Source organism: Solanum tuberosum, unplaced genomic scaffold (assembly GCF_000226075.1).
Source record: "Solanum tuberosum cultivar DM 1-3 516 R44 unplaced genomic scaffold, SolTub_3.0 scf00076, whole genome shotgun sequence".
NCBI classification, from domain to species: Eukaryota; Viridiplantae; Streptophyta; class Magnoliopsida; order Solanales; family Solanaceae; genus Solanum; species Solanum tuberosum.
In genome coordinates this window covers 19,575-33,007 of record NW_006239000.1, presented here as the reverse complement: position 1 = coordinate 33,007, position 13,433 = coordinate 19,575, and the positions used below count along the sequence as shown (strand labels likewise).

The 13,433-nt window shown below is 38.5% G+C and overlaps 1 protein-coding gene across 2 annotated transcripts in view; it reads left to right on the top strand.

Annotated features, from left to right (window-relative positions):
- The first annotated feature begins 768 nt into the window (after positions 1-768).
- LOC102602589 (ribosomal RNA large subunit methyltransferase I) overlaps positions 769-13,433 on the top strand; it is a 19,071-nt gene continuing 6,406 nt past the window's right edge. Inside the window, exons 1-5 of one of the 2 annotated variants that reach the window (XM_015308120.1) lie at positions 769-959; positions 1,038-1,263; positions 1,350-1,484; positions 2,686-2,908; positions 11,496-11,682. In XM_015308120.1, coding sequence (XP_015163606.1) covers positions 863-959; positions 1,038-1,263; positions 1,350-1,484; positions 2,686-2,908; positions 11,496-11,682 — 868 coding nt within the window. In that variant the 5' untranslated portion in view covers positions 769-862. The remainder of the gene's footprint in view (positions 960-1,037; positions 1,264-1,349; positions 1,485-2,685; positions 2,909-11,495; positions 11,683-13,433) is intronic. The other variant, XM_006345956.2, reaches the window with a different exon arrangement.

Sequence of the window (13,433 nt, the reverse complement as noted above, 5' to 3'; positions counted from 1 at the left end):
ATAAAATAATATTTTTTAAAATTTACTTTAAAATAAAGTTTGAAACTCCGTACATCATCTCCTCATTCCCACAAACAACCAAAATCTAAAGCCACCATTGTCATCACCGTTGTGGCTCTTGCCGCCTGCCGCGACCACCTTTACTCTCTCTTACTCGTCTTCATCTCTACTGCACACCCTTATCATTTTCATTTCCTCCTTCAAGGATGTGTCAATGTCAAAATTCGTTAAAGAAGATGACAAAAGCATGGAGAAGAAAGAAAAAGGGGTCGAGCAGGAATAGAGATGAGATGGAGATGATTGAAAATGGAGGTAGAGTGGGTGAAGAAGGAGTTTTTAATTGATTTTTTTTTAAAGTTCTATTATTTTATTCTTTCAATATTTTTAAACCTTAAATAGGATAGTCACTCGCCTTCATGTGCGTGAATTCACACACTTTTGCCAACTTATCCATGTTGATGTCACATAAACTTGGTGTCTTGGTCAATGGTCGAGGAGTTTAATAAATTGTATTTTATTGAATTTTAAGAGTTTAATTGATAAATGGTTAAGTAAAATGATCTACAATATAAACTCGTTCAAGTACAGAACTCCATAAGACCATTTCACCATGTTAAAAGATAGGCAAAAATTTGAAGGAGGACAACAAATACACTAATATTACAAACATAAAGAAATTATTAGTGCTATATGTGAACATTAAAAAATGACCTAAATCTTAATCCAAAAAACAAGAGATTATTTTGAGTTTTTTCTCATATCCAAGACCAAGCAAGAGGTCAATTGGGCCGTTTGAATTCAGGATAAAGGACGATGGAGCCCTATCAATTGCAGTCGGGTCGTCGACTGTGCTACGGCTATTATGCTTCTCACTGGCCGCCTCATGCTCAGGTCTCTATCTGTTGCGTCATCACCGTCAACCCCTACCCTTCAGGAAATTGCCTCTAATCACCCTGCAGGTCTGAACGGAAGTACTTAAAAACCAAAGGAATTACTAGGATACAATTGCATCTAATCTGATTAAATTGGTTCTGCAGGTGTTGCAAAAGTAGTGCTTAAAAAGGGAAAGACACAACTATTTAAGGATGGAAGCCCAATGGTTTACAGTGGTGCTGTTGATAGAGTAATTGGTAGACCACCACCCACCACTGGCGATATTGTCCTTGTTGCTGATGGCTCAGAGAAACCTATTGGCTGGGGTTTTTACAATTCTACTTCTATGTTCCGTGTCCGGCTCATGCAGCTAGAAGAGGAAACTGCACAGTACTATCTGACCCTTTTTTCGTTGCAACCTCTAGCTAGTATATTATATGCATATTCACCACCTTCATTGGTCTAAAATGGTGCAGAGACCCTTCTTCTGCGCTTAATCCAGATAAGCTACTGGAAACAAGAATTGCAGCAGCTGCTATGTTGCGTCAAAATCTAGGGCTTCCTTCTGCTCATACAAATGCATATCGTCTTGTTAATAGCGAAGGAGATAGGTATAATCATCACCCTCCCGAATTGTGTCACTTCTTATTTATTGACCTTATATTGTTACTAAAGATCATTTCATTATGTCTACGTAGATGAATTTTTTGGATAATTGCACAAAGGACTTAGAAGGAGTACTCACATGCTTAACAGCTGAATGTCTTAAATCATGACCTTGTTTATTAGTGTTTCTGGCTCTGTTGGAATATCAACCTTAGCCGTAATGCTTTTCAACGATTACTGATTAGGGACTATGGTACTTGGTTGATGTAACTATTCTATATAAAAACAGGGACAATTCCAAACAAAACAACAACAACAACAACAACATACCCAGTGAAATCCCACTAGGTGGGGTCTGGGGAGGGTAAAGTGTACGCAGACCTTACCACTACCTCGTGGAGGTAGAGAGGCTGTTTCCGGAAGACCCTCAGCTCAAGTGTAACAAAGCCAAGTAAAGGAAGAGAATTATATAAAGCATAACATCCAATAAGAAAAATAGTGCATAATCAACAAAGGGGGCAATACATCAAGAAAATAATGCGAGAAGTGAAACGCAGTAAACAACATAAGGCAATAGGGAAATGGTGGAGAAGGAGAGGGAGGACTGCTAGCTGCCAGTGCTAGACGGAAAACTAATAAATGATTGTGATAGCTATTTCTTACTTGGAAAGAATTAGTCAACCCTTGAAAATTAGGAAAGTTAGTTATAGGAGTTAAAATTAGGAAAGTTAGTTATCATGTTGGAGGTCTCAAGTTTGAAGCCCCTTGCCCGAGAAAGCAAGGGGTTTGCCTTCTGGGTCGAGCTCGTCGCACCGGACACGCCTAGTGCGGGTTACCTCTCCTATTGGTTTGTGAGCTATTGCATAGGAGTGGGGGTTTTACCCTGTGCTCACCCAAAGGGTAGCGGCTGCGGGTTTCCCTTGTCATAAAAAAAATAATAAAAAATTAGGAAAGTTAGTTATTCATATTGAAGCAAAATTTGTAGAGCCAAAGCATGATTGATGTCTTTAGGGGAAAAAAACATGTGTTAGAAATACATATGTCAAGTTTATATGGAGGTTGTTAATGCCTCGAATTGTTTTCAATGATAATTTCAATTATCCCACGTGCTCGAAAATGTCATTCATTTACTTCTTGCATGTCATTCATTTACTTCAATTGCAAGAAATTTGATATTTACTTGTTACAAATATTACCGGATGACAGACTATCAGGCCTTATTGTTGATATCTTTGGAGATTTAGCTGTAATAGCTTCATCAGCTGCTTGGGTGCAGATGTACCAGCACCAGATAATGGATTGCTTGAGTAGATTAAATATTATCAAAAGGATAAGCTGGAGGCCAACTGCTGAAATCTTGAAGGAAGAAGGCTTAGATCTTTCTGATTTGAAAAAACCAGATCTAATCATACCTCACACTAGGGTTAAGGTGAGATCTATATTCATATGGATATATGTGCCTTTCAGATTTCTTACAAAGTCTAAAACCAATTCAAATATTTGTTTGCTCTCATAGAGGTAATAGGAAAGCTAAGATAAGCAGTATGATATTATCGGACATGAAGTCCTGTTAGCATATAAACTTTAGATGCTAGGATTTGCAAAGTGCAATGTGCAATCCGTCCTATGGCTTTCGGAGCGTGTCCTCTGTTGTTTATTAAGGAGGCATCAGAAGTGTACTTGCCACACTTTGCGTGGTCATGAAGAAAGAATAAAAAAATATTGAATACTAATACCATCACATCATGTATAAAATTATTTGATGGAATGAATTTGATGAGAAACATTTTAGCTTAAATATGAAAAAGCCAATTTAAATCAGTATATGTCATTTGAATTAGAAAACCATGTATAAAACCCAACACAAATTTAGTTAAGGACCAAGACACTTCATAATAAGAGGAAAATCAAATAAGATGAAAAAAATTAAATTTGCATCTAAAGTATAATATGATGGAGAAACATTTTATGACGATTCATTAAAATGTCAAGTAAAGAATAGCGTTTTATTGAAACATCATTTGCGAACTCTTTTATCTTGGGCAAGGAAAATTTCATCAAGTAATTAACAATAATTTAGTTAAATGCATTTGATTCATGTCACTCGGTAATCCACAACCAGAATAAGGACAAAGGATAAAGATTCCAAAAACACAAGAAAGTAGGCGCCTAATGTTGACACTTCTCCTCTTAAATTTCTATCTAAAATTCCTAAAAGAAAATCTTAAATTCATAAAAAGGGCTTTCAGTTATTAGGTGAAAAAATTAAAGAAAGCAACAAAAAATACATGAACTCAAAATTAGTTCTAGAGCAACTTAGATAAGAAGAAAAAATTGTTTTTGTCTCTTTCTCTTTCTTCTAATGTTTACTTTTCCTTTCTCCTCTCACGCTAAACATGATGCCCTTAAAATAAGATTTGACTTTGTTGATAGCTTATACATGAAGGCACTTAAAAGAATTGGTGCAAGATGGGAAAGCCTATGATCATGTTAATTATGAATTTCTGGATTTCATTATGTTGAAGATGGGTTTCGGTGCAAGATGGAGAAAGTAGATCAAATATTGCATTTCAACTGTTAGGATTTCGGTCCTTGTGAACGGAAAGTTGTGTGGTTTCTTGGGTAGTTCAAGAGGAGTGTGACAAGGAGGCCCTTTGTCCCCTATGTTGTTCATATTAGTGGTGGAGGCTTTGAGCAAGATGATGGATAAAACTGTGGTAGGAGGTTAATTGAGAGGATTTTCTGCATCGATTTGCAGACAATGTAATGTGAGGGTGTCACATCTCCTATTTGGCGATGATACTTTAGTGTTTTGTGATGCGGATAGAGCTCAGTTGGAGTGGTAGGAGGTTAATTGAGAGGATTTTCTGCATCGATTTGCAGACAATGTAATGTGAGGGTGTCACATCTCCTATTTGGCGATGATACTTTAGTGTTTTGTGATGCGGATAGAGCTCAGTTGGAGTTCTCGAGGCAATTGTTGATCTGGTTCCAGGTGGTGTCTGTTTAAAAATCAATCTAAGAAAATGTGAGATCATCCAATTGGTGAGGTGGAAAATATTGGGTCTTAGCAGAAGTGTTGAATTGCAAGATTGGGGGTTCTTCCTACAACTTATCTTGGTTTACCTCTAGGTGCCGCTAATAAGGATTTGGCAGCTTGGAAACCGATGGTAGAAAGGGTTGAAAAGAGACATGCAGGCTGACAAAAGAGATATTTATCTATTGGGGGAAGGAAGTGTTAATTAAGAGTATGTTGTCGACAGTGTTATCAAAGGTGAAAAAAGCTCTAAGGTCTGTTGGGGCTTTAAGCGCAAAATGCAAATAAGTGTGGGCTTTAATGAAAAAAGGCGCAAAGGGAGAAAAAATACAAATATATATGTTTAGTTGAAGACTAATAATTATAAACATGAATGACAAATATATGAACAAAGAAATTGATTTTTTTTATGACAAAGTGAAAAATCAATTGTCAAAATGCTCCCAGGCACAGTTACCGAGTTTTTTCTCTCTCCTACTTCCTAGGAGGGGATCCACCCTGAGCCAACCTCTGGTGATCCTTCCGATCACCGGAAACTCTCTCCTCTTAGTACTAGCGACTTAGTACTAGCTCTTGATTGTCAAAATGCTCCCAGGCACAGTTACTGAGTTTTTTCTCTCTCCTACTTCCTAGGAGGGGATCCACCCTGACCCAACCTCTGGTGATCCTTCCGATCGCCGGAAACTCTCTTCTTTTCACTTTTTTTCTTTTTCACAAACCTTCTTCATCAATGGAAGATTGTATTTATTTCACGTTAGGTTTTAAATCTTTTGACATCAAACGACTCAAGGGGACAGCAAAACTTCTTTCAGTAGACAATCTATGATCCGGATCTCTCAAGTTTTGCGGGAAGCTTCGAAAACAAAAGGGAACGTGGTTAAGAGATGGAGGAAATCAGAGGATAGGGCAGAGGTTTTTTGTGCCAGAAATTACAACAAATTCGGTAGGTACATCAGCTTGATCAATGTGAGAGGAAGAAGAGGTCTGTCATTATTATCCCGGAGCTAATGTTCAACTCAGGCTGTGGGCTATTGCAGATATAGTGGGAAGATTCATTGCTGTAAGGAAGGTTGAAGAAAACAGAAATTTGCACAGATTGGTTGATAACAACATTCCATATGCAGAGGCGCTCAGAAGCAGTAAATGGGCCAGCAATAAAGAAGCTGAAGTTAATGTGGTGGCATCCTTAATGAAGGGGGGCCCTATCTACATTGATGACAAATCTAACACCTTTGGTGAAGTCCTAAAGAGAAGTCTGGTGGGGAAATTTGATAATACGACTAACCAATTTCCCACACTATCTGATGTTAGGAGATGGTTGAACAGGATTTGGAAGATAACACATGGGTTAAACATTTATGAGATGGGAGACAGAAGTTTTTTGTTCGAATTTGCAAGTCGAACCACGGCGGAGCAGGTAATAGCAGGAGATTGGACATGGAATGAGTCCATGCTCCGGCTAGTATGGTGGAACCCGATGGTAGGAACAATAGAAGGAAAAGACAGACGCAAATCAATCTGGACCAGGATTGTGGGACTTCCTCTCCATCTCTAGTCGGAAAAAATATTCAAGGTCATTGGAGACTCCATTGGGGGCTGGGTCGAGATGGAGGAGGAGACAAAACTTCGTAACCACCTCAAATGGGCAAGAATCAGAGTCCGAGGTGATGGGTCTAAAATACCTAAGGAGGCAACCTTTGTTAGTGCAAGAATCAGTGTTGAAGAAGACAAAGGTCAAAATTATCAGCCTTCGAGTCTTTACACGATGGGTAATGGAGAAAACCCTGCAGGTGGCAGTTCTAAACCACGTGCTGTCACTACAAACACACGTGAATTTTCAGAAAATTCAAATCTGAACTTGGGCCTGCCTCCTGCGGGTAAAGGTAAATGCCCAATGCTTTCAACTTTAAAAAGCCCAAACCCTATTCCAAAAGAACCCAACCAAAAGATTGTGGTGTCACGTGAGGAGCATGTAAGCACGACTGAAGGTTTAAATGAACTCAAGGAATTAGCTTCTAAGTTCCTTAAAGCCTTCGAAGGATGGGAACCCATGTCCGAGACACGCAGCACACCAAACTTGTCGGTGGAGGTGAATGACGGGGAAAAAATAAACTTGTGTCCAGAGGATGAAGCCGACGGGAGGAAAGAAGGCTATAATGAAATTCAAACAGAAAGAGAAGAGGAAGGTACAGGGGCCCACAACATGCAAAGATCAGAAGGAGACCTTCAAATCCAGCAAATCCATGATGCAGAACCAGTGAATATCCAAACCCCTTTCACCCAAGAAGAAGCTGAATCAAACGCTTCTAATTGGGTCAATTCCCACATATTGGAACTAAGTAACACTTACAGGGTTGCTTTCGAAGGTTTTGAAAAAGAAACTTTAGAGCTCCTTATGACAATTGATGAGAGGAAATCTGTTTTGGATTAAAAGGGTCAAGCAAAGACAAACTCAACTTCAAAAAGCAGAGGCATTGGGAAGAATGAATTAAGGAATTTAAAGTCCTGTTTGAATGAAGAAGTAAGAGGTGGCAGGATCATAGGGAGAAATCTAAGCTTAACTTACCAATGAGAGTTAACTTAGTCACTTTGAATGTAAGGGGACTCAATAAACCTAGCAGCAAAGTCCTGGTGAAGAGTTTGCTTCAAAAATGGAAAGCAAATGTGTATTGTCTTCAGGAAACAAAGCTGAGTAAGAACGTAGAAGATATAGCTAAACAGTTATGGGCATGTAGATGGATGCGATGTGGATTCATGGAAGCATAAGGTAGCAAGGGGGGTATTTTGTTCATGTGGGATAGCAGGATATGGACCGGAAATCAGATTGAAATAGGATATCATTCCATCACGTACGAATTTATATCAACCCAAACTTCTTTCACTTGGTACCTCACTGGAGTGTATGCTCCTCATACCAGAGAGGAAAAATTGTTGTGCTGGGAAGAAATATCAGCAATCAGGGTGCTATGTGGGGGACACTGGGTGGCTTGTGGTGATTTCAACACCAACAGAACCATGGGAGAAAGAAGAGGGTGTAATAGAATTACAAATGTGATGACTGACTTTGCTCAATGGATAAAAGATATGGAGCTTCATGACCCCCACATGATTGGAGGGAAATACACATGGTGTAGGGGTCCAAATCATCCTAGTGCAGCTAGACTAGACAGATTCCTCTTCTCCATGGAATGGGAGGAGACCTTCGACAACATCAGGCAAAAAAAATTGCCCAAGGTAATGTCAGATCATAGTCCAGTCTTACTGGAAAGTGGGAATTGGGGGCAAAAGAGGTCAAGCTTTAAGTTTGAAAACTGGTGGCTAAAGGTGGAGGGTTTTATTGAAATGGTACAAAAGTGGTGGGATGAATTCATAGTAGAAGGTTGCCCGGATTACAGGCTTAGTAGCAAACTAAGGATGCTGAAACAGAAACTTAAAGACTGGAGCAGAGCTACTTTTGGGGAGATGACCACCAAGAAAAATAGTTTGCTTGAAGAATTGACTGAACTTGATTTGTTGCAGGAAAGTAGAGAACTATCCGAAGAGGAGATGCTGGTGAGAACAACACTTGTAGTAGAACTGGAGGAGTTGGCCAAGAATGAGGAGTCCAAATGGAGACAAAAATCCAGAGTCTTGTGGCTAAAGCAAGGTGATAACAACACTAAGTTTTTCCAGAGAATGGCTAACGCTCACAGACGGTATAATACCATTGATAGATTGATGGTGAGAGGTGTGGAAATTGTGGAACCTGGAGACATCAAGGTTGCTATGATAGAGCTCTACAAAAAGCTCTACTCAGAATCTGAAAAATGGAGACCAACATTTGACATGTTAGGTTGTCCAACCATCTTACCAGAAGAACAAGAGTGGCTACAGAGACCTTTCTCAGAAGCTGAGGTGTTAAATATCATCAAACAATGTGATGGTGATAAAACTCCTGGCCCTGATGGTTTCACAATGAGCTTCTTCAAAGTTTGCTGGGACTATAAAGGATGACCTGATGGGGACTATTCAAAATTTCCATCATAAGGAGATGTTTGAAAAATCCTTTAATGCCACATTCATATCATTAATACCTAATAAGGCTGCTGCAGAAGAGCTAAAAGATTTTAGACCAATTAGTTTTGATTGGAGGTGTCTACAAGATAATCTCCAAACTCATCACCGAAAGGTTGAAGTCTGTTATGGGGAAGCTGGTAGACGAGCATCAGATGGCATTCCTGAAGGGTAGACAAATTATGGATGCCTCACTCTTAGCAAATGAATTGGTGGATTCTAGGGTGAAACAAAAGATTCCAGGGATCCTTTGTAAGCTTGACATTGAGAAAGCCTACAATCATGTCAATTGGAATTTTTTATTGAAAGTACTGGAAGATATGGGATTTGGGAGGAAATGGATCAACTGGATAAGGTTTTGTATATCTAGTGTGAAATTTTCTCTAATCATTAATGGCAACACTGAAGGTTTTTTCCAGTCCCAAAGGGGATTGAGGCAAGGGGACCCATCTCACCCTTTTTGTTTATCTTAGCCATGGAGGGGCTGAACCACATGATCAGGAGGGCAAAGACAAATGGTTGGCTGAGGGGTTTCCAAGCTCGGACTCAAGGCATTAGAGATAATGTAATGAGGACTACCCACTTGCTATATGCAGATGACTCCCTCATCTTGTGTGAAGCTGACATATCTCAAATCCGACACATCAGGGCAATTCTCACCATTTTTGAAGGCATATCGGGTCTACATGTTAATTGGCAAAAGAGCTTCCTCTACCCAGTCAACAAAGTAGACAACATGGAACTACTTGCTGCTAACCTTGGCTGCCAAGTAGCTACTCTTCCTACAAAATATCTTGGCCTTCCCCTGGGCGCTAAGAACAAAGAACTGGAGGTTTGGAGTGAAGTTTTGGAGAGGTGTGACAAAAGATTGGCAAGATGGAAAAGCCAATATTTGTCTTTAGGAGGCAGACTAACACTTGTTAAATCAGTGTTGGATTCCATTCCCTCCTACATGATGAGTTTATTTCCCATCCCCAAAAGTGTTGTGAAGAAAATTAATCAGCTTAGAAGAACTTTTCTGTGGAATGGCAAAAAGGAGAACAAAGGCTATAGTCTATTGAAATGGGATGTTGTAACTCTCAATCAGAAGCAAGGGGGGGGGGGGTAGGAATCAAGAAACTAAACTTGCAAAATTCATGCCTACTACAAAAGGTGCTATGGAGGTTCTGTAATGAGGACTCACCTTTATGGAAAAGAGTCATCACAGAAAAATATGGCCTCCAAAGCCATTGGAATACTGAAGAAGTTCTGGGAACTTATGGCTGTAGTGTCTGGAAAACCATCAGAAGACTCTGGCCTCAGTTTCATTGCAACATAGCACTAAAGGTGGGTAATGGTTTGAAGATCGATTTTTGGGGGGAACTTTGGATAGGAGAGTTGAGTTTAAAAACTCTATTTCCTGATTTGTTCATCCTTTGTCAATAAAATAGAGCCACAATAGCCCAGGTGTGGAGCCCACGAGGCTGGAATTTAGTATTCAGAAGAGCCTTATATGACTGGGAAATTGATAGAGTTGCAAGTCCTCTGTTGATACTAAACAACTTCCCTGGATTGTCTGATGTAGCTGATAGAACAATATGGAAGCTTCACAACAAGGGCATGTTCACTGTGAAGTCATGCTACTGGAACAGAAATGTTACCCATACTCAGTCTACAACATGGCCTTGGAAGCTTATGTGGAAACCCAAGATTCCCCTAAAAATCTCTTGTTTTGTATGGTTAGTGTGTAGGAAAGCTTGCCTAACTCATGAAGTACTACAAAAAAGAGGTAGACAGATTTGCTCAAGATGTTTTATGTGTACATCAGATGCAGAAGTAAACAGTCATTTGTTTCTTCACTGCAAAACAGCTGCAAATCTGTGGAACATGTTTTTCTGCTTGCTTAGAGTGCACTGGGTGATTCCAAAAACTACTAGAGGAATGCTTAACAGTTGGAAAGGGACTGGAAGAAGAGAATCAGAGGAGGACTGGTGGGAAATGATACCTGCATGTATTTGGTGGACCTTATGGAAGGAAAGAAATGCAAGAGGTTTCGAAGACAAATTCAACAACATGCAGAAGATCAAGATGAATTGTCTCAGTCTTCTTTATTTTTGGTGTAAACAGGATAGAGTGGGGGATATAGAACTTTTTGTTGATTTCATAGGGAAATTGTAAAGCCACTTAGTCTAGTTTTTGGTTTTTTTGCTGGAATAGTGCCCTCTGGGTTGTAAGTGACTGTCCTCATTATCCTTGATGATGAGTACTTTGTGAATACACAAGTACCTTTTCTTAAAAAAAAGTGAAATCAATTGTTTAGTGTCAACTCTTCCACAGAGGCTCATTGGCAAGGAAAGTATGCCTTAGAACCTTGATGACGACACTGAAGCGCACATAAAGTGAGGTGAAGCGCTCAACACGTTTTGAGCCTCAGGGCTTATGCGCGCTTAAAGCGCGCCTTTGACAACACTGGTTGTCGAGCATTCCCACATATTTCATGTCTTTGTTACATGCCCCATCAAGTGTTAGTGGAAAGCTGAAAAAACCTCTGGAGAGATTTTATGTGAGATAGCTCTAGCGGGGAAAGGACGTTTCACTGGGTAAATTGGGCGATTGTCACTACATTGAAGTGTTAGAGTGCATTTGAAGTATCTTCCTACAAACTACGCTTATGGTTGCACAAATTTTGAATACTGAGGACCAAATCACAACTTCTGAAATAGTTTGGTGACTGATTCTATAACTTCTTGTATAATCTGCATTTAATATGTGAGCTATGCCTTGCATTGGAAAAAGGGAGTTTGAGAATTAAGAGCTCCATATGCTTAAGATTTAAGTCGTGGTATGCAATGTTGATATCCTTTTCAGTTGTATGAACTTTTCTGTTAAGTGTCAATCTATGCTGCTGAAAGATTTGTTAACAGGTTTACTCTTTTTTCTGGTTGAGGTAATGGAGAATCAGATGTCATATTTGATATCCTTGGATGGCCAAAAGACAGGGTTTTATGCTGATCAACGTGAAAACCGTTGCTTCTTATCTACCATTTCAGAGGGTCGTAGAGTTCTTGACATGTGTTGCTATACTGGAGGGTTTGCTCTGAATGCAGCATCTGGTGGTGCTTTGGATGTTATTGGTATCAATTACTTCCATTGTCTTGTCAATTGTTATATGCACATTTAAGTTGCTACTTTGCATGTTACTTATGCAATAAGATAGCGACAATAACTACCTCTTATTGGGGTAATTTCTTAGATGGTCACTCAATATTTATTTTATTGCGCAGAAGTTAGTGGACATTTTTTCGAAATGAAAAAGTCACTCAACTTTGTCCATCTATGATTGGAAAATCATTTTTTTTTGTAACAGAAAGTCACTCTACTTTGTCTTAATATCATAAAGATAATATTATGTCCAGTTGTTCACTATCACCAATATCATAAAGATAATATTATGTCAGGTTGCTCACTATCACCATGTCTCCTTTGTTTCCTCCTAATAATTTTCTGTGAACGTACCCAAAGTACAAAATATTGTTTTGTGACTGGTGATATTTAGGTAAATTTGATCAACTTTTTCTGTACAAAAAATACTTATAGCAACTTTGGTGCAATAAAGTGAAAGTTGAGTGATTTTTGTTCTTTGCTAGCTTTTAATGCCTTAGCACATAAAATGAAAAATTGTAGTACCTAATCTTTTCCTAGAAAAATAAGTAAAAAGTTATTAGGAAAAACATTAAATCCCCCTTCCACAAAAACTTGTCTACCTAACTTAGTTTAACACTTCAACTTTACAGGCGTTTATGTTCCCTCTATTTTAGTATGAAGTGAAATTAATGTCCCCTTAATGTGTATGGCAAAGATTTTTTTTTATCAGTTTTTGAAAAGTGTGTGAAAAGGGAAAAAATAACATTAGAATTGGTCCAAATTGTACATATGTCATCCTCTTATTAGATGATATTTTATTTTTCATTTTAGGTTTTCTTTTTCCTTTCTCTCTTTTGGTCTTCTCCCTTTTCTCTTTCTCAGCTTCTTACTTCACAACGACCATCTCCCTCACTAATTATCTTTTCCCTCATCTACACCATACTCTTTTTCTTTGTAATAAATTGGATTAATGTTATACATAATAAAGAAATATCAAATTTGTTTCTTAAATAGATGTGGGTTTGGTTGGCCAGAAAAGATGTTCGCAGATGCTATTTTTCTCCAATAAAGTGGAACATGTATATATTTCCTTTTTAAAATGCTAATTAAATCACCTTCCTTAGATCTTACCCCTTATAAATCAAAATTCCAGATTCAAAAATAGAGACTTGAACCATCTCACCTTCATGGGAAATCAAATTCCAGCGACTTTGGTTTTTCTCGATAGAATTGTCCATCTTATCTATAAAGTATAAACTATCTTGTTGAGAAACCTGTCGAATTTGAGTGGTGTATGTGTTGTGAATTTGATAACTGGAAAAAAACTATGCCGTGAAATGTGTAGCTTATAGCCATGGAAATGGGGGTGATCGAATTTGAGTGGTGTATGTGTTGTGAATTTGATAACTGCAAAAAAACTATGCCGTGAAATGTGTAGCTTATAGCCATGGAAATGGGGGTGATAAAGTAAGGAAAGAAGGAAGAAGAAAGGAAAACTTAAAAACTAATAATAAATAAATGACAAAAAATAAAAAATAATTTAAAAATGGTTTTATGCATCTGTCAGGCGCGTGTATAACACTCATGAATATTAATCCGAAGTTGTTTTGGGAAGAAGGGGTATTAATTTCACTTCAGACTAGACTAGAATAGGGGTACATAAATGCCCGTAAAATTAAAGTGCTAAACCAAGTTAAGTGGTCAAGTTTCGGGGGGGGGGGGGGGGGTTTTTTTTTTATGG